At 40.1% G+C, this 26783-nt stretch overlaps 1 protein-coding gene across 2 annotated transcripts in view; it reads left to right on the plus strand.

Moving 5' to 3' along the window:
* The window catches only part of LOC121885257 (electrogenic sodium bicarbonate cotransporter 1-like), a 31301-nt gene extending 5681 nt beyond the window's left edge, over nucleotides 1–25620 (plus strand). Inside the window, exons 3-26 of one of the 2 annotated variants that reach the window (XM_042394537.1) lie at nucleotides 540–716; nucleotides 6380–6512; nucleotides 8010–8170; nucleotides 8267–8446; nucleotides 8680–8775; nucleotides 9355–9431; nucleotides 10313–10470; nucleotides 10578–10665; nucleotides 12339–12493; nucleotides 13423–13539; nucleotides 13956–14130; nucleotides 15896–16029; nucleotides 17083–17345; nucleotides 17847–17899; nucleotides 18059–18244; nucleotides 19081–19194; nucleotides 19894–20055; nucleotides 20703–20881; nucleotides 21463–21535; nucleotides 22307–22375; nucleotides 23184–23357; nucleotides 23445–23609; nucleotides 24219–24292; nucleotides 24436–25620. In XM_042394537.1, coding sequence (XP_042250471.1) covers nucleotides 540–716; nucleotides 6380–6512; nucleotides 8010–8170; nucleotides 8267–8446; nucleotides 8680–8775; nucleotides 9355–9431; nucleotides 10313–10470; nucleotides 10578–10665; nucleotides 12339–12493; nucleotides 13423–13539; nucleotides 13956–14130; nucleotides 15896–16029; nucleotides 17083–17345; nucleotides 17847–17899; nucleotides 18059–18244; nucleotides 19081–19194; nucleotides 19894–20055; nucleotides 20703–20881; nucleotides 21463–21535; nucleotides 22307–22375; nucleotides 23184–23357; nucleotides 23445–23609; nucleotides 24219–24292; nucleotides 24436–24529 — 3257 coding nt within the window. In that variant the 3' untranslated portion in view covers nucleotides 24530–25620. Of the gene's footprint in view, nucleotides 1–539; nucleotides 717–6379; nucleotides 6513–8009; nucleotides 8171–8266; nucleotides 8447–8679; nucleotides 8776–9354; nucleotides 9432–10312; nucleotides 10471–10577; nucleotides 10666–12338; nucleotides 12494–13422; nucleotides 13540–13955; nucleotides 14131–15895; nucleotides 16030–17082; nucleotides 17346–17846; nucleotides 17900–18058; nucleotides 18245–19080; nucleotides 19195–19893; nucleotides 20056–20702; nucleotides 20882–21462; nucleotides 21536–22306; nucleotides 22376–23183; nucleotides 23358–23444; nucleotides 23610–23772; nucleotides 23867–24218; nucleotides 24293–24426 lie in introns of both variants that reach the window. The other variant, XM_042394536.1, reaches the window with a different exon arrangement.
* Nucleotides 25621–26783: the final 1163 nt, after the last annotated feature.

The following is a 26783-nucleotide window of genomic DNA, read 5'->3' on the forward strand; positions in this document are numbered from 1 at the left end:
CTAGGAAGCAGGACTGACCACAGTGAAGTATGAAAGATATCATTAAAACCCACAATACATGTTAATGGAATTCATGGTTGAATGGAAAAATACATGGTTGCCTCAAAGCTAACTTTGTCAGTCAATCCCAGTAAGAGTTTTTTCTCTCCCTCTCTTTCTCTATAATTACTTCCTGGAGACATTAAGTCATCATTTCCTGCATGAGCTGCTGTGTAGGAAGTAGTTGGCATTAATTTAATTTTGCAGCGTGACTGACTGACAACATACTATATCTCTTCCTGATTGGGAAATAAGCAACCACCAATTATCTCTGAACAGTTTCAACTTTGGCGCAAGCTAAACATGATGCGTCAAAGAAGCCTCATGATAAGCAAACATTTCATATCTCACCTCATCACTGTAGATCAACCAGTCCCTCCAGAGATGTTGATTACCAGCATGGAGGATTAATGTGATTTTTTTTTTTTTTTTTTTTTTTTTTCTCCTTTTTAACTGCAGAGCATAATCTGACTTGCATTCCTTGTATTGTGTTGTGGCAGGTCACCACACTGTATACATTGGTGTGCATGTTCCCAAGAGCTACCACCGGAGGAGACGCCACAGACGCAAGTCGAGCCACAAGGAGAAGCGGGAACGACCCGAACAGAGTACGGAAGGATACAAGTCGGATGGGGAGAACGCAGATGAATCCACTGCAAATGTCCTCAAACCTCTCAGTGAGTTCTTATGAAACTAACTAATCCTCACACTCGGTTAAAGCAGCCATGTATAGAATATGAGTTTTGGATCCCACATTAATAATGGATAAATTACTATAATGTTAGTTAAGTCAGTTGGGTGAAGTCTAGCAGCACTCTGCGAATCACAGCCTACAGGATATCAGTGCTTAAGGAGGTAGTCATTCAAATAGAACAGGGAGGGCTGGATGGGGTAGCAGCCAAGAAAGCAAAAAAAACAAAACAAAACAAAAACCAACTCAACAGAATTAATGGAACAAGGGAATGGGAACACGTTTAATACTAAGCTGGAAACGATGGATTGTCTTAAAGTGTGTAAAGTAAATACAAGAGGGGTATTATCTGTCACCTTGATGATTAAGACTGTACTTTGAGGGATTTGTGGGAGAGGATTCTCAGAAGCTAAAAACTAGGTAGATGGTGGGGGGTGAAGTAGTAAAGCAGAAAGGGCAGCACACACACACACACACACACACACACACACGGCAAAATATCAAGATGTTACACAAGCTATTGCTGTGTAATAGCTTGTGTAACGTCTTATTGCTGAATTACATGTTGACCTAATAAAATTTTAGTACTGACAAGTGCAAAGAAAGAACACATAAAGGTCAAATTTGTGAAATTATCTGTCAAAGTGGTAATCTGAAGTGACAAAAGCAGGATCTACCAACAGCACTAAATAAATGTTAGTCTGCAATGTGGATGGTGATGCAAAATGCGCATTAAGAATGTCATAAAGATTGTTGTCAATCTCTAGAGTCTTCTTCCGGCTGTAAAGCACACCAGATGTCCTTCTTTATATAGAAGCTTAGAAAAGTGGCATGGTAGAACCATTAATCCCAAGATCATTTTCTAGAGCAGGAGGAATTCTAAATCCAAAAGTCTTTATAGGTCAGTCTTAGCCCGTATATCTCCTGAATGTATGAGAACAGACATTTTTTTATGTGGTAATACAGGTGGGAAAGAATTAAACCAAGAGCCCTTATGATTTATCATCAGTGTACAGTAAGTGAGCCATTTAATTGTATGGGGGATCTTCATGTTGCATCTCTAAGCTGTGATGAAGGGTCTGTACTACCAGACAAACCTCTTAGGTAGGTAATTTTTTTAAGAGCACCCAACATTACAGTCTGGTTAAAAGCTGTTTGTAAGACACACAATTATCATTCACAGTACTGGAATTCACCTAAAAATGGCACAGCCTGGAAACTGGCATAATGGGAGGGTGTTTACGCTTTACTACTGCTGGTGGAGGTTACCATTAAGGTATCAAAATAGGTTTGAGATGGGAAAAGGAAGAGATTTGCCTCCCAACTCATCACGGCATGTGTAGACAATAAGATTCCAAACCGAAGCAATTGTTGCAATCACTTGCAGCCCCTACCAGCCAATTGTCAGCAGTCAACGGTGCTGTAAAATAGGTTTTTCAACAATTGTGGTCCTTGAGCATACAGTCATAAATGTGCACAAAATGTATTAGGCTGATGGGTCCAATAGTATGTGAGATTAGCTGTGGACAGTTAAACACACACACACACACCAATACACAACCCCTCCGGGCTTACACCTGGCGGAGATAATGATAGACTAATGGCAAAACCACCACTGCAAATGCTTCACACAAGAGTTCAAAGACACAAAGTGTGTATTAAGCAATAGACATTTTTTTGGTGGAGATACAGTAGATAAATCTTAAGGTGAATGCTGTGGGAACATAGTTTTCAGCAACACCCATAGATGAGGTAACTGCTAGTGTGGGAGATACATCATGAAACCATAAGGCATGCCAAAATAGTTTCTCAGGCTAAGAGGGGGATGCTGGATCTACTTGGGTGACCTCAGAGACAGAAGCACGTAGTTTGAAAAAATAAATGAAATATGGGCGTATGATTCAAAAATGAATATTTGCAAAAATCAAATCATCAAGGAGAACTTCAAATGGATTGGGAGTTTAGAAATGGGAGGACACTGTGTGGTACAGATCAGGGTGGGGTTGCAGTATCGAGCATCAGGAGTATCAGGAGGAATTTATCAACTTTTTTTTTTTTCTTAATATTTGCAGCAACTGTTACAACCTGGTGTCATGACATATAACTGTTCACTCAACATTGATTCAGGGTGGGGCTGCAGTATCGAGCATCAGGAGTATCAGGAGGAATTTATCAACTTTTTTTTTTTTTTTCTTAATATTTGCAGGAGCTGTTACAACCTGGTATCATGACATATAACTGTTCACTCAACATTTATTCAGGACTTCAATCACACAAAGGTCTGTTTTTACAAATTGGATCCAGATCAGTACAGATGAGGGGGGTCCTTGTAGACGCCTCCACATCATTTGTGTGGTAACAGTTGGTTAAAAGCGCTGTAATGGGCAGAATTAGTCAGGATTTTAATAAAACAGCATGAAAAGGTGATAATAATGTAAGAAATGAAGCATTATCATATCAAACAGGAATAAAATGTAATCCTTCACACCTTTAGATTCATTTACCCGCCCACTGTACGATCATACCTTTTGTTGATCATGCCAGCGCCACATTAAGCTGTCAGTTCGCAACCTCTACACTGCAGACAACCACTTGAGTAATCCCCTCATGCTGCTAGCTCCTCTGACGTTGTAATCCTCCTTTGTTGCACCTCATGCTCAGATGTAAACCAGCCTGTGTGCTTAGTCATCCAAAGGTGCCATGATATGATAAGAGTTTTGCTCACATTAATCTCTGTCTGAATGTTGTAGGCCCTATCTGATTACTGTACCAGTCATGCAAAGTTTGAGTGTTTAGCTACACACTGTAGCCCTGTCACCAAAGTAAAAGTAAAATTTCATTGTCATAGTACTTTTCTATCAATTACTGCCTTTTCCAATAGTTACACATCCCTTATGCGGTAATGGAAGAACCATCAAAAAAAAAAGATTATTTGCTGATTTGATAACAGCTTTACAACTATCTACTGCTCTATTAACCAGAACAGTAGCGGTGAATATCGCGTAGCTCGTCATAAATTGTGACTTCAAGGTCAGTGGCACTCCGAAGCTATCGGCATTAAAGATATGGCCTGTTCCATAATGACCTCTCCAAATCTTTGGGGTCTTAAATTAGTGCCCTTCATTAACCCTGTAGCATTTTATGTGTTTAGTACAAACATGGCAACATGTGTGTAAATGCAAATAATGATGATGTTCATCCATCAGACTGTAAGTCAGGCGGCGGCGGTGGCAGGACAGAAGTTGAACCAAACTAAACACAGGAGTTGGTTTTTAACTGAACTGTGGTTCACTTTAAATGCTACCCCCCTATCTCTCTCACACACACACACACACATGGCCACAGACTCCAACTTCTTTCTCATCCTGTTGTATCTCTGTAGAAGATCTGAACAGTAAACAGTCCTGTAAGGTTGAACGAGAGGGCAGACTCAACTGTATGATGAGGCTAGAGCCACTGTTGGGATAAACATTTTTCTCCTGTTGAGCAGTAAACCACTTCAGTGACCCCCTGCAAAGATTTTCATATTAGCTCTTTGCCCTTTTATTTAATAAGAGGGCATGTTGCCTCTTGCTGTTGCCCTACAACTTGCCTTTACCCTTCTCCTGTCCCTGCTTCCAACCCCAGCTCATTACGAATAACTGCGGAGCATAATGGATTTGTATTGGCATGTGTATTTAAGGTTTGAAGTGATGATAAGAGTTCCCTAATGGCAGCATGTGTGCAAAGGACATGTTGAGGAATTGTGTAAATATACACATCATGCAAGATGACTGTCAAAATGTAATGTGTGGGTAGCGTTCAGGCTGACATGTGCCAACAACAAAGCCCCAACTCAAAACACACACACACACACTCCTTGACAGTGCATACAGAGCTCTCCACTTGTTGGATTTTCCGCTGTTTTGCCCTCCATCCAAATCCCCGTAATCCTATTGATTCTGGCAAACCCTGTGGAGCTGTCCACTTAAAAGTTGTGTGTAACCACAACAAAGGCCTGGTTTTCATTGATAACACCAGTTGTGAGACTTAAGAGGTGAATGGTGTTGTGTACACCATGTGGCGTCAGGAAGTGTCACGTTAAAAGTCAAGTTCTGCAAGTAAGACAGCCAGCAAAAGGACAAACCTATTGGAGGAAAACTGAACAATCTGTTGTGTTTCTGTTTTGGGTCATTGTCGGATGACATTGATGTCTGTACTGCGCAATAATGCTGATATACGAGATGAGGAGACACAAGGAGTTCTGTATCCTAAAGCTGTTTTCTAAGACATAGACCTTGACCTTCATGTAGCTTAACTGTTGTTATATTTTCTGCCTACAGTCGAAGAGTTCCCACTGTACTATTTTTAAAAACAAGCATCCTAAATTAAGCTCAGTGCGCAATGTCTAAGGATTAAAAGGTGAGAAGAACTGTTACGTTGTTGAGGAATTCACCTGTAGAACTGCAACTGGTACAAGTGAAAGCTGCAAAAATAGCCTCCTGTGACTTACCGCCTGACTTTCACTGTCGCATCACTTCAGAGTTGCACAACTTCCCTAGAAGTAACTACAAGAATAAAAAGTCTGACAATGGATAATCCATTATATACAGCATAATAAAACATTGAGGCTCTCCCTATTGTTATATAAGTGGGACTTTTATCAGGGTTCCAGACATGGAGATGAGGTTGTCACTATATCTTTTTATGTCTATAATCTCTGAAAAGTGGAGAGCATCAGGAAGATAAACATTTAAGTGATGCATACCAGTATTCACAGATCAGTTAAACAATCTTGACACACCCTCCATCACAACATCTGATCACAAATACTTAGAAGGAAGTAAAAGTTATATGCCAAGGCAAAGTTCTTCCTCCTTTGAGGGCGTGTTGCCAAAGTCTTTTCTTCTGGTTCGAACACAAGTGATCTATTCATGGGTTCAAGCTGGTCAACAGACTTCTGTCTTACTGCTTAGAGAGGCTGTTTTTAACTTCCCTGCAGATCAAGATGGTCAAAAAGTAACTCGCATGTAAAGATGCCTGCATTGCCTTTATGTATCTACCTCATTGTTTGTTCAAAACACAGCTTTTGATCTCCCGACTATGACTCAGATTATTCAACTTGCTTGAGGTTATTTTAAAGGCTAATAGAGAATGTTGCTCATTGTTCTCTTTCAGTATAACATGACCTTTATGGCCATGTTTTCCTGAATAGTTAATCACTGTTGAATCATTGTTAAATTATTCTTGAGACAATAAAATCCATTGTTGTGACTGTCGGTAGTGCTAGTGAGATACTGTCTAAATATTTGACTTTTTCATGTACTTACTTGCAGAGGTGATGAGTGTTGTATGTAACACTACTCAAGAAACCCTATAAATAATCCTATAAATATATAGCAGTGTGAAGCTGAACTATATCTCAAGGGTTCAATTTTGACAGCCAGATTCAAGTCTGGGGAAACACCCTCTGTGTTTGAGCCTGATAGATGTGTCAGGGCAATCACTGAATCAGAGTGTTTACATGATGACATGACTTCATGAACAACTATTCAGACTGTGTAATACATAAGAAATCAATCAAGATTCTGAAACCGGATGGCTTATTTCCTGCCTCAGGTTTATTCATGCACATGCATTGGTCCATAACTTGCCTCTTTCTCTGCTCAGTTTCTCCAGCAGAAAGGATCAGGTTTATCCTGGGAGAGGAGGACGATGGCCCCCCACCTCCTCAGCTTTTCACCGAGCTGGACGAGCTGCTGGCTGTGGACGGGCAGGAGATGGAGTGGAAGGAGACTGCCAGGTGAGCCACAAAGCCAAATGTCTTTTTTTAAAGTCAATCAAGCGTGCAATCTGTCACCCCACCTCCAACTTTATCTCTTGTGTTCACAATGAGTAACGATGCCCGAGGTCGTTCACAGTCAGGTGTCACTCTAAGGATGACCAAATTTGAGGAACTTTTACATTAAAAGCAGTAGGCAGTGTTTATGCACGGGTCAAATATTTCCTGCTACACAATGGTGCAGTCAGCGAAACACAATCCCTCAGGAATAATCGTGTTTTGTGTGCGTAGGGAAATAGGCCGTACTTCAGTGAACTCCCAGTCTGCACTTATCAGATTGAGATCTCTAGTACCTGCTCTGTGAGACCAGGAAAAGGCAGAAACTCCCACATGGTCAGGACAAGAATGAGTGTTACAAGTAGGTCTGGAGCACATGAAATAAGGGCATCAAAATGTGGATATCCATTAAACTGTTTAAACTGTTGGTTCCTTATGTTAATGTGCAAAGTGGCCTTTTATGTAGTTCTGTAAGAATATATTGCAGATAAAAAAGTTAAATGTTGGTCATTCAGGTTATATGAGATGCATGAAAAATAGGAAATATTTAAAAAGCAACAAAAAAGGCATCAAAATGCCTAAAATTGTTTGTCAATCACATTTCTGGTGATTAAGTTGCATCTTCATAGCATTCTTTTTGCCTTTCTTGGACTTTACAGACTAGTGATAAGTGTTTCTTTTTTATTGCAAGTACTTATAACTTTTGTTCTGTTTTTGGAAGTGAAACTGGGGGGTTTACATGAAGGGGAAGTTAAATGAACTCCTTGAGGTCGATGGTGTCTCTTTGGCCACGTTGCCCCTCCCAATAAGACGTCTGGTCACAGACGTGTGGACCATAGCCAGAGGGATACTCTATCCCCAGAGGAAACCCCATCCTCAGGCCTCAGGAGAATGGCTCTTTTGTAGTGGTGACATGTGAGGCATGATTATTAAAAAGAATCCTTGTCCCCAGTCTTTCCTTCAAGGCTAAGCTTATCCGTAGTAACCAAGTCTCGTTTTGCAAGATTTAGACATGTGTGGTCTGATAGTTATGGAAGACTGTCGCCCTTCCAGCATGTCATGTATTTCCTCAACTCTAGTGACTTATTTTTTATTTCTACACTGTCCTGCATCCCCTATTCTGGCCTTGCAAACTGTGACCAATTGACAACACAGTGGGGTTGTTTTGTAAAGAAAAGAGAACCCATCTCGGCGCCTTTTGTTTGCTGCCCGTATTTGTTAAGAAACTTATAAAGCTACTGTTATATACTTTTTATTTATACTCTGCAGTGAGCTTTTACTTTCAGGAAGATGTCTGAAAGAGAGAGGGGGGGAAAAAATGATTATACACACTCTGGCATCTGGGCTTTTTCAAGAACACCAAGTTTACTGGCAAGGTCCAACACAGCAGTACCAGTCCAGAACTATAAAAACAACTAAACTCTCTCTCTCCGTCCGTGTCTTTTGTCATGCTCGGCTCAGATGGATCAAGTTTGAGGAAAAAGTGGAGAAAGGCGGCGAGCGCTGGAGTAAGCCTCACGTGGCCACGCTGTCCTTACATAGCTTGATGGAGCTCAAAACGTGCATCGAGAAGGGCACAATCATGCTGGACCTGGAGGCCTCCACATTGCCACAGGTTGTCGGTAAGTGTGTTTGACTATACCCCGAATTCCAGCACACTCTTGAAGGTAACCAAAAAACTTGAGGATGACTCGATTTTTTTGTTGTCCTTCTAACAGAGATGATCACCGACAGCCAGATTGAGACTGGTCAGTTGAAGGCAGAGCTGAAGGAGAAGGTCATGTACACGCTGCTACGGAAGCATCGCCACCAGACCAAGAAGTCCAACTTGCGCTCCCTTGCAGACATTGGCAAGAGTGTTTCCAGTGCAAGTAGGCTGTTTTCCAACCAGGAAAATGGTAAAAAAAAGCCTTCATTTTTTATTACTCCAAACCCATACACTCACTTTCATTCTTTGCCTTCCGATTTCTTATTTCTTAAATCCATTCTGACGCTATCTACTGTTGCTATTTTTCCCTTTCCTAATACAAACTCTCACTTATTTTCCTTCTTGTCTTTTTCTCCTCTTTTCCTCTTCAACTTTCTTTTCCTTCTCTTTGGGTTTGACTTCCTGCACCCGGGGGCGTTATAGCACGCAACCCCGTTGAGCCCCCTGTGCCTTGTGTAACCCCACAAGACTCAGAGGAACCATGCGAGGTCATGAGGAGCTCCAGCATGGGATACCTCTGTAAGTGAGGTCACAGCTCGCATGGAGATCCACAAATATGAGTAGAGCCAAAAATCAGAAAACTGTTGAATTCCCCTTTCCTTCCACTGATATAACAAGTGTGTTTATTTGTGCTACAAACGGAAGTAAATCAGCGTAGGAACAAAAATAGAATAGCTTCATTTAATAACTCTTAATGGACTTAACCAAATATTTTTTTGGTCACAAAAAGTTAAACTATTGTAGACTCTGTCCTCTTAACATAGTCAGCAGCAGTGACTGAGTAAATGGGCCGTATCGAAGTTCCAAAGTTTACATTCTCACTTATTTGCCCCTAGTTGCTGAAGCATGTTTCTGCAGACGTGTAAGAAGCAAACCTAAGACGGCCTCTCTCTCTGGAGTGCCTGAATGAATGACCATCTGGCATTAGTCCTAAAGCTTAAGCCTTGCCACATTTAGCTAGGTCCTGATGTTTCTGGCTCTCTTCATCTACTTTCTTTTCTGGGATTTGTCTTCCCTCACAGCCAAAAATGTCTAATTGGAAGCTCTGCGGTCTTGCCAGCCTTCTTAAGACCCTAACAGTGTCTTACCTTTCTGCAGGTAGCCCAACTACTGCCCATCGAAACCTCACCTCCAACAGCCTGAGCGACTTCTCTGACAAACCAGAGAAGGATCAGGTAAATATATTTGTCTCTCCCGGTATTATTGCATTGGAAACAGGAATTGCTTTGAGCTTTGCAAGCGATTCTGCAGCCTAACAGACAACTCTTAAGGTCAACATTCACAAAGCAGCACTATGCAGGGTCATGTGTTGGGCCGTATGTATGCATGAGCTTGTGAGCCTCACACACTGATAGATAAGATCCCTGGCTCTCTCTGCTCTGTACAACAAAAGCTCACTGTCTCCCATTTTTTGTTGTGTGGGTTTCTATCATCTACACATGCAGTTTCTCTCTCTGTCATGACTCATGATTGAGTGGCTAACTTGTAAATTTGCGGTGTGGTTTACAGAAACACTGCACAGAGATAAAAGATCACAGGAGCAGTTAAACTGTAACAAATGGAATTACGCTCCAGCAACAGTTAATGAAACTGGATTTGTCACAATGGCCTGGCCTTTGACATAACAGCAAGGTCTTAGTTAATCATCTCCCTGCAAGTTTGTTTTTTTTCTGTCATCCACAGCATGGTTGTATATTCCTTTGCTAAATGCAAAATCAGTGTAAAAATGTGTGACTTTACAAGTCAGTTGTTAAGTGTAAGACACTCTAGTAAAGCGCGTTTATTAGGTGGCATAAAGTCAAGCTGTTGTACAGCACATAATTGTAGGAAAGGGCGTGTACTACCTGTTCTTACGTGCATATAGAGACAGTAAAAACACCATGTCAGTCTCCCAGTCTTGTTATAGCTACATTTTAATCAGCATATTTATTTAAAATGTCACATATATCATTGATCATACCGCCTGTGACTGAGAAAAGGAGCAAGAGTTTATTGTTACAATGCTGCCTGATGTTTTCACACACAGACTCTGACCTCATTTCTTCTTTCATACTAGCTGAAGAATAAGTTCATGAAAAAATTGCCCCGAGATGCTGAGGCATCAAACGTGCTGGTTGGAGAGGTAGATTTCCTGGAAACTCCCTTTGTGGCGTTTGTTCGTCTGCAGCACGCCGTCATGCTTGGGGCTCTCACCGAGGTCCCCGTGCCCACAAGGTAGACACAAATGCTGCATCATTAACTGTAAAAAGATTACAGGCGCTCATGCTGGAGACACAGATTTCATTGATAACTTTTCCTCTCATTTTCTCGTTGTTACCTAGATTTCTCTTTGTGCTGCTGGGCCCCAAAGGTAAAGCAAAGTCCTACCATGAGATTGGAAGAGCCATTGCCACCCTGATGTCAGATGAGGTACGTTATGATCACGTTATGTCATATTTGTCCAACATTTACTTTTGAGCTGGGACAGAGAAATTACCCTTATTCGGATGTGAGGCAGACGTATTTGCTCAACCTCAAGTAACAGGTGCTGCATTCGAAAAAATCATGTTTAATGTTTCACAAGTTTTACAATAATGATAAATGAGTTGGGTTGTTAAAACTCTAACAGATCAGCATGCTAACATGCTCTCATTGACAATGCTAACATGCTGATGTTTAGCAGGTTTAATGTTTACCATGTTCTTCCTAACATGTGTTAATTAGTGCTAAAAACAAAATATAGCTAAAGTTAATGAGAATATCAATAGTTTTCCAGGTGTTTGTTGATAAACCGAAGTTCTAGACAAGCTGAAATTTCGTCCTGTTGATGGCGCTAGATGAATTGTGAAGTTATTACACTTGTGGGAAACATGATTGTCCGTACCAAATTTCATGACAAATGTGATTTCGCTGCTGAGATATTTCATTCAAAGCCACAAATGGAAATCTTGTGATGGCACTAGAGGAAAAGTCAGGAGATCGCTGACGTCAGTGGGATTCATCCTCTGGGGATCGTCAATGTCTGTACAGAATTTCACATTCAACATTCAGTAGCTGTTGAAATATTTCAGACTAGACCAAAGTGATGGACCAACCAATTGGCTTGACATTGCCATCCCTGGAGCAACACTACAAGCATGACTAAAAATGACCAGATGACGCATTATCAGTAATAATTTTTCCTCATTATCTTGGTATTTATATGATCCAGTTGTACCAGTGTAGTACGGGCTGTCCACCACTGCTTGTTCTCTGCAGTTGCAGCCAAATCTCTCAGCTCTCTGGATATTGCTGTATTAATCATCACAGCAGTTGGCCTGGCCAGTCTGGTTGGCAGTGACCAAATTAGAGCTTAATTGTTAAGCTGTGTGTTGTGGGAGACAGGTTTTGGTGCCTATGATGCAATAAAGCGTACAATACATCTTGCATCATATGCTGTTAATATATACATTTTATATCATTTATTAGCTTGTTTCTTGTAGTAAATGTATCTCCTCATATTTTCATCTATCTTCCTTGTGTCTCTGGTGTGTATCTTCACATCTCCTGAATAACCTCTCTGTGTTGTCAGGAATGTTAACACACGGCTCAGATACCCTGAGAGCATCTGGCCCGCAAATTCCCACAGGCCTCAGCTCTTCCCAGTATAACCCTCGTATGTCAACATGACAGGAAGTGTTTTTCCAGGATTTCCTCAAGTTAAACTTTACCCTCCCAGCTCTCTCGTGACAGTTGTACCACAGGTTTATCAGATGTTTGTGTTTTTGAGTCATCAGCCGCCTCTTTGCCCCGTAGCGCTCTACCTGCTTGTGCCTGCGGTCCTGGCATGAAAATGGATAATGAATCATTATTTTTGTGTACATTGTGAAACAGTTTAGAAAATTCTTGGTTGTTGTCAGTAATGTAGTGTTGAGGTTGGTTGCCATGATTTGCATTCTCAATGACGTGCAGCACTCTGTGTCCCAGTACTCCGTGTTTTCCACTGAGCTGTTGAATTGCACATTTTGTGATTTTTCCCTCAAGCTTAAGATAAATAACTTAAGGACATGTTGCATTTTGATTGGTTGATTACTAATAGGTTTGTTATGTTTGTTTGCTGGCAGGTATTCCATGATATCGCCTATAAAGCGAAGGACAGGCAGGACCTGCTGGCTGGTATTGAGGAGTTTCTGGATGAGGTCATCGTCTTGCCTCCTGGCGAGTGGGACCCTGACATCAGGATAGAGCCACCCAAGTCTCTGCCCTCCTCGGACAAGAGGTCCGCTCTAATTCATACGACCTAATCCAAATTAAGAGATAGTGATGTCACTGCTCATTAATCTATTTTAATCTATCAAGTGTGTCACATGAACATTCGTTTATCGTCTCATTCTCTCTTTCTTAAAGCAAGACCATGTAACTTTTGTAGGAAATGTCAATTATTGGATGCTGCTAAGTGCAAAACTGCTTAGCATTTAGCTAAACGGCTAAAAAGCTTTTTATAACAGTGGCACAAGTGGAGTTATAAAGGCAGCAAAGTGACCTAATATTTACCTAAAGTTTGCCAACATTAGTCATCATAACCTGCTGGTTACCAAGTAAAGCTGTAGCAGCAAAACCTCGGAGTGTATTGAACTGGGCTGTGGTGTGTTTTATCACTTATGAATTCAGCCTTTCATTCATAAGAGGAAGAAAGTGTTATCTCCTCTCTCAAAAGTTAAAGTTTCACTTTTAGTCAAGTGTAAATAATGACTCCGCCGCATTAAACATGTAGACTGTTGCATAGTTACAATATTATGTGCTGTACATGTGTCACCAGCACAGAACACTACTCTCCTTTATTACACTTGATTGATATGTTTTGCCTGTATAGCATAATTGGAAATGGCTGATCTTTCTTACATAGACAAATGGTTTGTTGTTTTCAGTTTCATCTATATATACTGTAGACTTAATGGCTTGTATGTGACATACAGTGCATACAGTGTTAAATGTTTTTCAAAAGAAAGATTTATGTAATGTTTTACAAGATGTATTTGTAAAAATGATTTGATGTGTGTGTGACCCCACAGATCTGTTGTTGGGGTATACAGTTAGACAGAATTTCTCATTGACAAAGCTTCAGATTTCATGCTGTTTTCTCTGCCTGCTTGAATTTATTGATGGCTCGTGGTTTGTGACCGTGTTTGTCTGACCTCCTATCCAAAGGAAGAACATGTACGCTGGATTAGACCCACCTCAGATGAATGGCGACACTCCTCATGATGCAGGACATGGAGGGGGAGGAGGACACCAGGTTGGAGAGGAGCTTCAGTGCACCAGAAAGTAATTAGGATTTCACTTTCTTACATCAAATTGTTGCAAATTCTGCACTCTAACACTGCAGTGATTTTCATACTATTAGGTGAATACATGTGCCTTTATGGAAATGTGATTGTTGGTTATGAAAATATGTATCATGGAGTGAAAACAAACTTAGAAAAATATTGTTTTAGTCTCCCTATGAGGAAATGTTCCACACATGACTAAAGAACAATGAAAGCACTTCACTATTGCGTAACCTTTTGTTTCCTTTATTCAAAAGATGTTTTCCTTTCTTTGGAAACATTGACAAAAACATTTCCAAATTAATCTTTTATTCCCACCTCATGCACATCATGAGTCATTTATATAGCTGAAGACAAAAAGTTATGACATGGATTAGTGTTGTACCAACTAACTTGAATGGTTCGGCTTTTAAGGTTTTGTGGAGGTCTTATCCTGGATATCAAGCGGAAGCTGCCATTTTTTGCCAGTGACTTCTATGACGCACTAAATATCCAGTCTCTGTCAACCATCTTGTTCATCTACCTGGGCACGGTCACCAATGCAATCACATTTGGAGGCTTACTTGGAGATGCCACAGAAAACATGCAGGTAACCCCCTCCCCCATCTCTTTCTTTAATTATGGTATTTGGTTTTACTATATCTATAATGAGCAAGGTTTGTTTCTGTAGAGAGATTGTGTTGCACATTAAAAGGGAAAGCTCCACACTGCTGTTTTTTCTACAGCTGACTTGAAGACAAAACAAGCCTCCTGTTAACCTTGAACCAGTTTAACATGATGCCTAAAAGATGAGCCTTGACCTAAATATGACCACTCACAAAAGCTGGGCCTGAACTAGGCTGATCCAGTTTGGGTTCAGGTGGCCTTGACACCTACAGAGCTTGCACTGAACTGAATCAAACAATAATTTATACTGCATATTGATATTTTATTAACTTGTAAATGTCAAAACAAACATGTGGCATAACTTGTAACGCATTAACAGCTATGAATGACATTTACCACAGCACTTCCCTTATGAGATTTAAAAGGTTAAAATTAAACAGCCTATAACATGTTGTTGCATAATTTCTAAACGGATTCTAATGTTGAAGTAGGCTGTATTTTGCGGAAGTGCGATTCTTTTTCTTCATTGTGGTCACACGTGATGTGAAAGTATCTAGAATAAAGAGCTGATGACCTTGTATAGCTGTAATGTCTCAGTACTAAACAAATTTTTAGCATATCTCTCTTCCTTTGCTCTTATTTTTAATCACATAGCACTTTTTGCTTTTTTCCTAATGTGACCAAAATGGAATATAGTGACCAAGAGCTGGCCACACACTGTATGTGCACTATATAGCCTTAATGGTATGGGTTTGAATGTGCCTTTTTTAAAATATTTTGTTGTATCCACTACCTATTTAGTTACAAACTAATGAACAAAAAGAGTTCACTTCAGCTGATAAGCCATGCTAATTTGGAGCTCAGAGGCTCATACTGCATCCATCTGTTGTACCGGCTGTTGGCAGGATTGCATATGGAAGAATTGTACAATTACATTATAATGGCATACACTTCTGCATCCATACTGGTGCCTCTGACAGCTTAGTGTATAAGTTTGTCTACTGACTGAGTTACATGCTTTAGCCTCTATCCTGGCAAAGAGCTGCATCCTTGCAGACCTGCAGAGCACGGGCCTCAGGGATTTGCCCAAGCTGTAAATAACCACAGATCCAGATTACTCAGCCACTGCAGCCTCGTCATGGCTGCATTTCCACTAACCCCCTCCTCCCCACCCCCACCAACAGTGCTCCTCAATCCTCCATCATTCCCTTTTCCACTCTGAGCACCGCAGAGGGAATCCCTGCCCTCACCTGACCTTTCTTGGTGCAAGTCTCAGAAGTGCAGCCTACTTGTCAACCACTCATTTATTTACTTTATCTACTGTATGTAGCATTAGGCTTGTAAAATACACTTAGTATGAACTACCGACACGGCTGGAAATAAAACAGGCCTGTCCTGATGGGCCAGCCCTGCAGCTTTGTGGTGTGTGTATGTGTGTGTATGTGTGTGTATGTGTGTGTATGTGTGTGTATGTGTGTGTGTGTGTGTGTATAGGGAAAACAAAGTTTCCAGCTGAGTAAGCAGAATTATGTCATTGATGTTTAGTAGCTCAGAAAGCAAAAAAAGTGAAAATATGTTTAGTACTGCTTAAAGAATTGTTAACAATTTCTGTTCAGGATAGTTAATAGGGATGCTCATTATATGAATGCACAGTCTCATGTCTTCTGCGTATCTTCTAGGCCTAACATGCTTCATGAGCTCTGTTTAAAGTGTGTGTGTGTGTGTTTTCCATGTGTGCTGTGTTGCAGGGAGTGTTGGAAAGTTTCCTGGGTACGGCACTGACAGGAGCTGTGTTCTGTTTGCTGGCTGGTCAGCCTCTGACTATTCTCAGCAGCACAGGTCCAGTACTTGTCTTTGAAAGACTCCTCTTCAACTTCAGCCGGTGAGTGATAATTGATCAAACTCCTTCAGTCACTTTAAAGTCAATGAATATTTTTGCAAGGGTGAAATAAAGCTAAAAAAAACTGCAGCAGTATCCTGGTAGATATTTATAGACTTCCCCCAAAAGGTCAGATGTTTGTGCATTTACAGAAATGGTATCCCCCCCGCCCTCCTACTATAAATACAATCAAAATACAAACATAATGAGTACATATAAATAAGCAGGCTGGCAACTTCACTTATCTGAACAATATCTCGCTGGAACTTCTTGTGCTTACTGTAAATCTCTGGGCAGTAACAGATTGTCCCGGGTACTGACTGTTAATTTTCCATGTGTTTTTTGCCGTCAACTTCCTGTCCCAAATGGACTTGGGGACAAGACCTGCACCACACACACATACTTGTGTAGAACCAGATGCAGGAGAAAGTAAAATTAAGCACATTCAACAAAAGACGTTACATCCTGTAATAGTGCTATCTATGAACAAAGGGAAATGTAGTCTTAATAAGTCATAAGGACATGTATAATAGGGTGTATATTATAAAAAAGGACATAAGGGTATATATATATATAACACTGAATGTATAATAATTTAGCCATCGAAATGTTGACTTCTCTCTCCTCCCCCACTGTACTCCCTTCCTCTCCCAGCGAGTCTTCTAGCATTACCAAACACCATGCTGATTATGTTCCATTATTAATAATTCACTCTCATTTAATTTCACACTGTGAGTGAAGAATGTTGTGGCTTCTGTGTCCTCCAAATGTTTCCATGCCTCCTCGAGTAAATGGTTGCTGAGTCAGTTGCAGCTGCCCGTCCATCCACAGCTGCTGGGATACATACTGTACTGTGTATATGTATACGACAGATGCATCTTATCCATATAACAGCCTGCTGACGACTCTGGTTGCAATCATTTCACAGCTTCCAAATTCACAGAATTCAAGCTAGACAGGCATAACAGGAAGTACAGTGAATTCTTGGAGGAATTATAATAAAATACATAAAGGTGTATGAATACACGATTAACCATTCCCTCTGCATCTCCTCAGAGACAACGGCTTCAACTACCTTGAGTTCCGGCTGTGGATCGGCCTGTGGTCGGGTCTATTCTGTCTGGTGCTGGTCGCCACAGATGCCAGCTTCCTGGTGCAGTACTTCACACGCTTCACTGAGGAAGGCTTCTCTGCGCTTATCAGCTTCATCTTCATTTATGACGCTTTCAAAAAGATGATAAAGCTGGCGCACCACAACCCAATTAACTCCGAATATGATCCAGACTTCATCACTCAGTACGACTGCCACTGCATACCTGGTACGTAGCCATCGCTCTTGAAATTGTTGGAATGGTCAAATAAGATGGATTACAGGAGGTGGTTCGCTATATCCAGTAACACGGGCAGTGTGTGATAGGACCACTCCGAAATCTTGAAACATCTTTACCCTAAAAACTCTTCATTGTTGATGTTGTTTCAGGGCGCCATCAGAATCTCAGTATCACCAGTGATACCAGATAGTGAAAGATGACCAGTCCTATTGAGTTTTGTCCCATTTGGCACCAACTTACTATTGTCTGTTAAACAAAGCTTTCAACTTATTTTTGCCGTGTTTACAGTGGAGATAACAAATGATACTAATATGCGTCAGCCTGTAGATACCACTGTTTACTTTCTCAACAGCCCTATCAGTCTCTGTGTGGCGAATGACTTGGCAGGATTGTCAGTGAAAGAGACGTTGACACAGATCCAAAATGGCAAGTGTTATACTGCATGTAAGAGAAGTGTTTTGGTGATTAGATATTGTTTCTCTTCACTAGGCAACTCATCAGAACTCAATGATTTCTCTGCCTGGACAAACAGTACTGATCTGGTACGTGATGTTCCTGTTTTTGTAACATTAATAGCTTAACATCAAAGCATAGATTTCAAATTTCAAAACTTTTGCTGCATTCATTGGTAGAGTTGGGGTTTTTTCCCCAAATATTGTTGTTTGTTGGTTAAAAGAACCTCTTTGTCCTCATCTCCGCAGCCAGTAAATGCCACCTGGGCGTCCCTGAGCATTCAGCAGTGTAAGACGTACGGAGGGCAGCTGGTCGGAGAGGCCTGTGGCTACGTGCCTGACATCACCCTGATGTCCTTCATCCTGTTCTTTGGGACCTACACCTGCTCCATGGCTCTGAAGAAGTTCAAGACAAGCCGCTTCTTTCCCACCAAAGTGAGTGATAGCAACTGTCACTTAAGTTTTTCCAATCTTGGTGAAGAGGATTGAAACAATTGGCTTGTTCACCAAACAAAAGTTAACTAGCAATTCTCAGTTTTGGTGACAAACTCAAGGGTCAAAGAGAGTCAGTGTGGGAAGGTCAGCTTTAACGTTAGCAGTGTTTGAAATGAGCCGGCATGAGGCTCCAGCTCAGATTCATACATTACTGCTACTTCATTTGCATTTTATTCAAATCAGTAACAGCACTTGTCTGGTAAATAACCAAACCATTTCAATAAAACCACAACTGTCAAACTCATGGTGGCACTAGAGGAGAAGTAATAGCGTCACCAAAGTCTGTATGATTCATGGACTGGGAACCATGAATGTCTGTACAAAATTTCATGGCAATCCATCCAATAGTCTGGACCAAAATGGTGGACTCGCCAACAGACATCGTCTTCCCCAGAGCCATGCCTCTTGCATGTCCAATATAAACCCAGTATTGACCAGTATATTTGACTGTTTTTTACCATTTACATGATTATCCTTTTAGCAAATAATTTAATTACCTTTTTTATTAGCCTCTTGTCTGGTTAGAAAGTATTGGAGCCCAGTTACTGAGCGAATGTGTTTACTTATTATAAATGCTACTTATTATTGCACTCGCTGTACTCTTGCAGTAGTAAAAGCACGCACTCAGCATGGTAATATCTGCCAGTGTTTGTTTATCCACAAACATGTATTTTAACAGGGTGTAGTCCTTTGCCAAACATATGAAGAAAAATTACACAAGAGCCAGCACTGCTGCAAGCTGAAAAACACTGTCAAACCTGCTTTTTCCCTTCCAGGTGAGGAAGCTCATCAGCGACTTTGCGATCATCTTGACCATTCTTCTCTTCTGCGGCGTGGATGCCTTTGTCGGTGTGGGCACTCCAAAGCTCATAGTGCCAAGTGAATTCAAGGTACATAACACATATGGAAGAAGTACTTCTAATAGAAAAGTGATGCACATCCACAAGAAAACTACTCGCCATCTCATTGCATTGAATTGTTTTTTAGTTGAACTGCCAGGTGCAGTTTCCTTCTCATTACTCTGATAATGATCCATGTTTCTGCTAGAAAGGGACTGTAATTCTTTAAAATCCCAGTAGAATGCTTTCTTTGTAGTTTGCCCAGTAAGCGATACACATTACCTGAAACTAAGACAGAGTCATTCTTTGAGATTTCTAAGCTCAAATGTTCCTCAGCCAGCCTTAAGATTCCCCCCTGACATAAAAGAAGGGAATGATGGGGTTAGAGGAGCAGGAACCTTCATCAAATAACACCTTGATTATAGGTGATGTGAGAACACAGACGGTCTTATAGTTGCAAGTACAGAGCCAGCTTTGTTTGACCACAGAGACTGAATTCACAATTCTGTCATGTAATGATGCACCAGGTAATTTTAGCCTCAGCTCAGTGTTAAGACTCACTGAAAGGGTAATCAAGTAACACTTCAAATTAGGTGTTTTTTCTGTTCTAGTTGAGATGTTATTTAATGTCTAGGAGATGTGGACTGTGCATGAGGTGGTACAACACCAGTCAGGCATCTCCATGTTTTGAGCTCTATATCTGTAATGGCTCACTTTAACAATCTTTTTCTTATTGTTTTTGTTTTCTAGCCCACACATCCACAGAGGGGCTGGTTTATTCCTCCTTTTGGAGGGAACCCTTGGTGGGTGTACCTTGCAGCCGCACTTCCCGCTCTGCTGGTCACCATTCTCATATTTATGGATCAGCAGATCACTGCTGTGATTGTCAACAGGAAAGAGCACAAACTCAAGGTCAGTACTCTACCTCAAAGATTTACCCATTCCAAGAGGGCCGTACTGAAGATTTTTAGATATTCGTAATGATGTCAAAAGTCCAAAGTTCATCCAATGTAACTCTGCCCTGACTTAAGAAATGTTGACTAGCTGCCCAAAAAAGTTTTTAAATGTGTCTTTCTGTATTAATTAAACTGTAAAATAAAAAGAAATTTATATCTTCTGAAAATGTTGCCCCCCTGTTGGATAGTCTGTAGGTTTCCCCACAATGTCAGGAACACATGGTGGCAAATTCCTGGTGGAAAAATACAAAATCCCTTCATCTGAATTTGTTTTTGGCCTAATTTTGGTCAAATTTAATAATTTATACTGTATTATATATGTGTGTAATTGTAGAGTGTAAACTCTTTCTCATTAAGGTCGGTAAAACTCGGGACATGCTAGTAGTTTGTCACTACGTCACTATTACTGCACTATTACTTACATTTTTAGGGCACCATGATCACGATGATCACAAGGTCATTTTGATGTCTGGAGAAATCGTCATTAAACAAGTGCATCCTAATGCACACTAAATCTTTGTACTTTGGGTCACTGTGAGAATCTCTCCTCCTGTGGTTTAATCCCTTATGAGCTCATTCTTCTGCTCTGCTGTCTCTCCTCAGAAAGGGGCAGGGTATCACTTGGACCTGTTCTGGGTGGCCATCCTGATGATTATCTGCTCTTTCATGGGCCTGCCTTGGTATGTGGCTGCCACTGTCATCTCGATTGCCCACATTGATTCTCTGAAAATGGAGACCGAGACTTCGGCCCCCGGGGAACAGCCCAAATTTCTGGGTGTCAGGTAAGTTAACACAGCTGCAGGACACAGTGACGTCATCTGGATGATGAAATTAAATTGTTTCTTACAGTTTCGGTCCAGAGCAGAAGTTTCTACTCCTTTCTCTATTTTCCCAGAGTGTTGTTGGCTTTTGACTGGGCCAAGTAGTTAATTGCATTCATTTTGGATTCCCAGGTGTAAATAAATCCCTCAGACTAACACACGGGGGCCAGGTCTTTAAGGCCTAATTTATAAAATTGTGTGTAGAATCCACACCAAAAGTTTACATGCTGACAAAACTGCATACGCCAAAAAAATCTGTCTCAATCAATTTGCAAATGCTCATAAGTGGACGAGCCTCATTTCCATGCTACCCTCTTCAAAAGTCTGCTTTTGTCCTGACCAACAGTCCATAACCCAAAGATATTTGGCGATGAATTTTCTGTTGATTGATTAATCGACTCATTACGTTACAACTCTACAAGTTTTACATGTGGTGTAAATTTGAAGCAGCAGATTGACACATAGTATTAACTGTTCTTCAGCATTGACTCAAATCTTTTGATTAATTTTGTGTTTTTGCTGTTTTTTTCCCCCCAATCTAGGGAGCAAAGAGTCACCGGTATCTTTGTGTTCATCCTGACGGGACTCTCTGTGTTCATGGCCCCTATCCTCAAGGTAGTGCTCAAATTTCTTAATTCTTCCATGGAAATATGGATTACTGTCCGCCTCTTTTAGGACAAACTCCTGTCACCCCTCTTAAATTTAAAATAATTTCAAATCTTTAATTCATCCGATTAGGAACTCCCATAGTTGAAGTAATGTGATGTGAAATAAGCATGTTCATCAGGGCTTAAGATCGGATTGCAGCTGAGTGCCTTCTCTAGTTTCCATTCCCTCATTAAGCCGCCCACCATGGCTGTGAAATCACTGAGGGGGGATTGTTGGGGCTGGTACTCCCCCTTGTGGACATTTTGAATATTGCGCCTCTGGTTCTGTGGAGACTTGAAGAGATTTTTTATTTCTAGACTGGCTTGTCATCTTATACTATTGTTATGGCTGTAACAATAATATAAGATGACAAAGGTACACAGTGATTAAGTGTAAAGTAAGACTGATTCTCCCTGTCGTCATATTTTATGTTTAATCTACTTCTGGCTTAAATGTTGCCTGTTTATTTAGATGGCACATTTTTGCATTTGCTTGCCAGTTTGTAGTGAATTTCTCCACTCTGTTTAGTGTAGATGCAAGACTCCATAGTGATAATTCTTGAGTAACACTTATACAACCTGAAGAAATGGCAGCCAAGTGTTGCAAGTGTCTATTACAAGAACATTCTTAGAAAAGCTGCTTGTGAACTATTTTTAAACCAAGAATATATACTACCAATGTTGACAAAATTACCAGTCACACATCACGTTAAAACCTGTTTTGCTTTGTGTCCTTCAGTTCATTCCCATGCCTGTGCTATATGGTGTGTTCCTCTACATGGGTGTGGCGTCACTCAATGGTGTCCAGGTGAGTGAGTCTTACCTGTTCAGTGCTTGCTAACCAGTGTTGGGAAAAGTACTTGAAAGAAATATAATTAATTACTCACTACATTGTATTCATAGAAGAAGGGATACTTAAAGTCCTTTTGATTTATTAAATGACTTTATTTTATTACTTTACTTAGTCCAGCTCCATCAAAGGTGCCTTTTTAAAAAAAAAACATCCACATGTCCCATCTTTTGTGTTTTTAAAGGACGGGTTCACAATTGAGAAATTGAAATAAGACACATTGAAATAAGTTTTTCTTACCATAATCATTCCTCTGTTTTTACTGGCAATTAGAGGATCCCTTCATAATGTACTTATAATGTAAGTGATGGGGGCCAAAATCCACAAGCCGCCTCCTGCGCAAAACTGTATGTCTCTGGTGCGCATGCACAGTATGCATTCATCTGGCCAGTGCGGGAATGTAGCCACAGACACCAGATTTAAAAACTCTGTATACTGTGAACTACAGAGAGATTTATCTGGCGGTGATGGGCTTGATCAGCATTGTGTGAACTCATTTGGCAAGGGCTTGAATGTAACGGACATTCATTTATATGTAAAAGTTCCGCACTATAGCTTTAAAACCTACTGTACAACTTTTCACTTACTTACAGTAACAACCATAACCTAAAGAGATAATGAGCTCATATGAATTGAAGATGTCTGCATCATCTTGCATATAAATAACACAGTTCTACATTATATCCAAATATTGTTAAAGCTTTGACAGCAGCATCTCCAGTTTCCAGTCTTATCTGACCCCTGTGTGTCTTTTTGCTCGTGTCAGTTCATGGACCGCCTGCAGCTGCTCCTGATGCCAGCCAAGCACCAGCCGGACCTCATCTACCTGCGGCACGTCCCCCAGAGACGCATCCACCTTTTCACCTTCATCCAGGGCCTGTGTTTGGCCCTCCTCTGGATCCTCAAATCTACAGTGGCTGCCATCATCTTCCCTGTCATGGTGAGAAACGGCTGCAGTCACTCACGTAACTGAACACAAAAGCATAGAGATCGATAAAAGCTCATAAAACAATTTCCCGGTCTACAGATATTGGCGTTGGTTGCGGTCCGAAAGGCCATGGACTACTTGTTCTCCCAACATGACCTCAGCTACCTGGACGACGTCATCCCAGAGAAGGACAAAAAGAAGAAAGAGGATGAGAAGAAAAAGAAAAACAAGAAGAAGGGAAGCATTGACAGTGAAATAGAGTTTGTAAGTAAAAAAATTCTTTAAAACTAAATCTTTCCAAATGTCTCTATATGTAGATGTATGTATGTCCAGTAATGTCTTGTGATTGTCTACAGCCTCCTGTAGATCCTCACCTTTTTAAAAGAAAGTCCCAACGTATTAATGTTCTCCCTCCCTCCTCCCACAGTCTGACTATCCCTACCATGAAAAGATCCCCAGTATAAAAATCTCTATGGATATGATGGAGCAGGAGCCCATGTTGGGGGATAAATCTTTGGATAGTGAGTACCAGCCAGGGTTTGCTTTGCGGTAGTTACACGAGCTTCATGCTGGCTGATCAAAACTTTGCTTCTAAAGGCTTCGTGTTCACAATTTTCTTCTGTCACACTAGTCCTTCTTGCATGCGCTTTATCAAATTTAACATCTAAAAGGATCACTGTGCTTTTCTGACTGTTCTTTTAATGCTGCTTTAACCTCCCACTTTGAACTGTTAAAGATGTTCTAACTCCTAAAATCAGCTTTGCTGCGTTTGCTTTCTTGTCTTAACTTTTCTTTTCTCTTAGTCCATTTGAAAATTCAGAGTGACAGTGAAGTATTTTTAAAAAAAGTGTTTTTCTGTTTCTTCTCCCTCAGGAGATCAATCCCAGACTCTCCTTAACACGCATTCGCCGTGCTGAGCGCTACTTTGACTCTCCCACAGTGGCTGAGTAAGTGAATATCAGCTGGCATTCGCATCACACATTTTCCGTGGAAGGAAATGCACAAGGACTTCATGCTGTATGATTTTGAGTTCACACGACACCACGTTTATATCGCACTATATCTCTTCTTGCTCTTTCAGTCTTGACAGAGGTTCATATAAAGGCATGCCTCAGATTCGAATAGACCGAGACTTTGAGGACAATGGTTTCTTCTGGAAGAAGGGCTCTGAAACTGATCTGTGAATGAATTATCCAAAGATACAGCAGAACCAGCACAACATAAACATAATTTTCTACTGTAGTACCACTTCATAACGGTATTTTTAATATTCCTCATGTGAGGATTTCAATCAAAATGGCTGGAAATATTTGTCTTAAAATTTAAAACGCTTTGGCGGTACTGAATTTTAATGAGGGGGTGACAAGATCTGTTTGATCATTCTTCATCTGCATGACTGCTTGTATAAAAAAAGGGCTACAAAAGGTCATCTGTATGCAGTTTTTACGAGACATTAATGTCTTATTAATGCATATGCTAATAATTTACCAAGCGTCCAAGTAAAGACGTCCAGGATGGGTTTGTACAGTAGATTGCAGATAATTTTCATACCAACCAGACCAATTTTTATTTCACTCTGTACATATTAGGAGGAGTTCCTCGCAGTTTTTATATATTATTCCAAAGAACACCAAACATAACCAGCCCTCTCATCTGATAGTACTGTTTTTATAGTCTTAAGTTTAAAACATAGTGGAGGTACTGCATGTTCAGGGGACACACATGAAAAATCCTCCTTTTTCTTGTAGTGAACAAAAGGTCATCTATGCACAGTCATGAGCGGACATTCATTTTGTATTCATGGGCATATTCATTATTTATCAAGCATCCATCTAAGGCTGCATATTCATAAAATACATCCAGAAGATAATGTAAGAATACCATGTTTGTTTCAGTTTTGTAAGAAGTAAATGGTTCAGCACCATACAAACTGGAACAATCTTATTTTTATGTTTTCTTATCCTCCTTTTCTTCCATTTTTCCCTATATTTATTATATTTAAAGTCTTGGCAAAATAATTTGCCATTTGAATCTTGAGTATGGCTTTTACCACTTAACTTCCCAATTTGTGCAAATTTGAAGATATTCTTTCTCAGTGGTCTGTATCCACTCAGCTGTCTTTTCCCTGTTTTAGGGAGATATAGATGTATTATATCTGTATGTAGCTCTACCTCTTATTTCTCTGTAGGTGCCAGGCATTATATATATTAAAAACATCTGTTGTGCAATTATTTGTGTTCAAACACTGATTTTTTTCTTCAACTGGCACTGCATAGGATCTTCACTTTGAGTTCCTTTTTGTTCAGTGACACTTAAGATATTGTATTTTTGTTTTGTTTTTTGTTTATCAATATGAAATATGTATGATTTTTTTTTTTTTTTTTTTGCAGTGTTTTTAAAGGGTAATTCCATCAAAATTACTTGTTAGCGTTTTCCTTCAAAACCAAAAATGCTACGTATTTTAACGATCTCTACAGATACAGGGAAAATCAAACATGAAAATTGAATTATCTGATTTTTTTTCCCTTGACGTTTCCTGTACTGTAGGTAGGGCGGGGGAGTGATGGCCTATTCTTTTTAACCCATCTCAAACAATGAATGCAGTTTGATGATCTCACACGCTTCACCATGAACTCAGCCTAAGAGTTTATTTAAATTTTCCTTTTACAATGTGATCATATTCAAAAGCTGTTAATGTGAGAAATTTTCATTCTTTTAGTAATTTTTTTAAAACTATGTAATATATGTGTTATTGTTTTTTTGGTTTTTTTTTTTAATGAAAATCAAACAATCACTGTGAGGCAATGCAAGGTTGTAACTTCCAGTCCTGGAAGAAGAACTGCTTTTATAGTGTACAGGGTAAAAAGTGCTTTTGCAACAGCTTCTCTTCAAAATTGATGTTTTGCTGAGACCGTATCTTTAATAGATCATCATCTAAAATCCATTTTAGTGGCAGTTTAATAAGAAATGAAATGCACCAGTTGTTAATTTTCGTGTATTTCTCTAATGACTTGATCATGCTGGGTTTTTTTTTTGTTTTTTGTTTTTTTTGCAGAATGAAGTATTTACTGTAACTGATTCAGTAAACTTAGGATATTAATGCATATCTGAATGTAATACATCTCAGTCATCTGAAATCCATCACACATGATTGAAGAGAAGGTGCACAATCAGTGCTGCTTGATGTGTAATGCAAATAAGGGCTTTAATTAATGCTTTCACAATCACATCGTTATGCTGTCGAAATGTGAAGCACAAGACTGTTTAAACCAAAAATCTGAAACCACTTTGTCTTCCGTCTTTGTTGTGTAATCTGTATATGTTGACTTTTTGACTTCTGATTCCTCAATTAATGTCATATTTTTGATGTTCTAACTCTGAAACCAATTTTATACAAGCATCTTATGTGCTCAATAACCATAGGTTACTCAGAAGAAA

The sequence above is a fragment of the Thunnus maccoyii genome, chromosome 19, assembly GCF_910596095.1.
Source record: "Thunnus maccoyii chromosome 19, fThuMac1.1, whole genome shotgun sequence".
NCBI lineage: Eukaryota > Metazoa > Chordata > Actinopteri > Scombriformes > Scombridae > Thunnus > Thunnus maccoyii.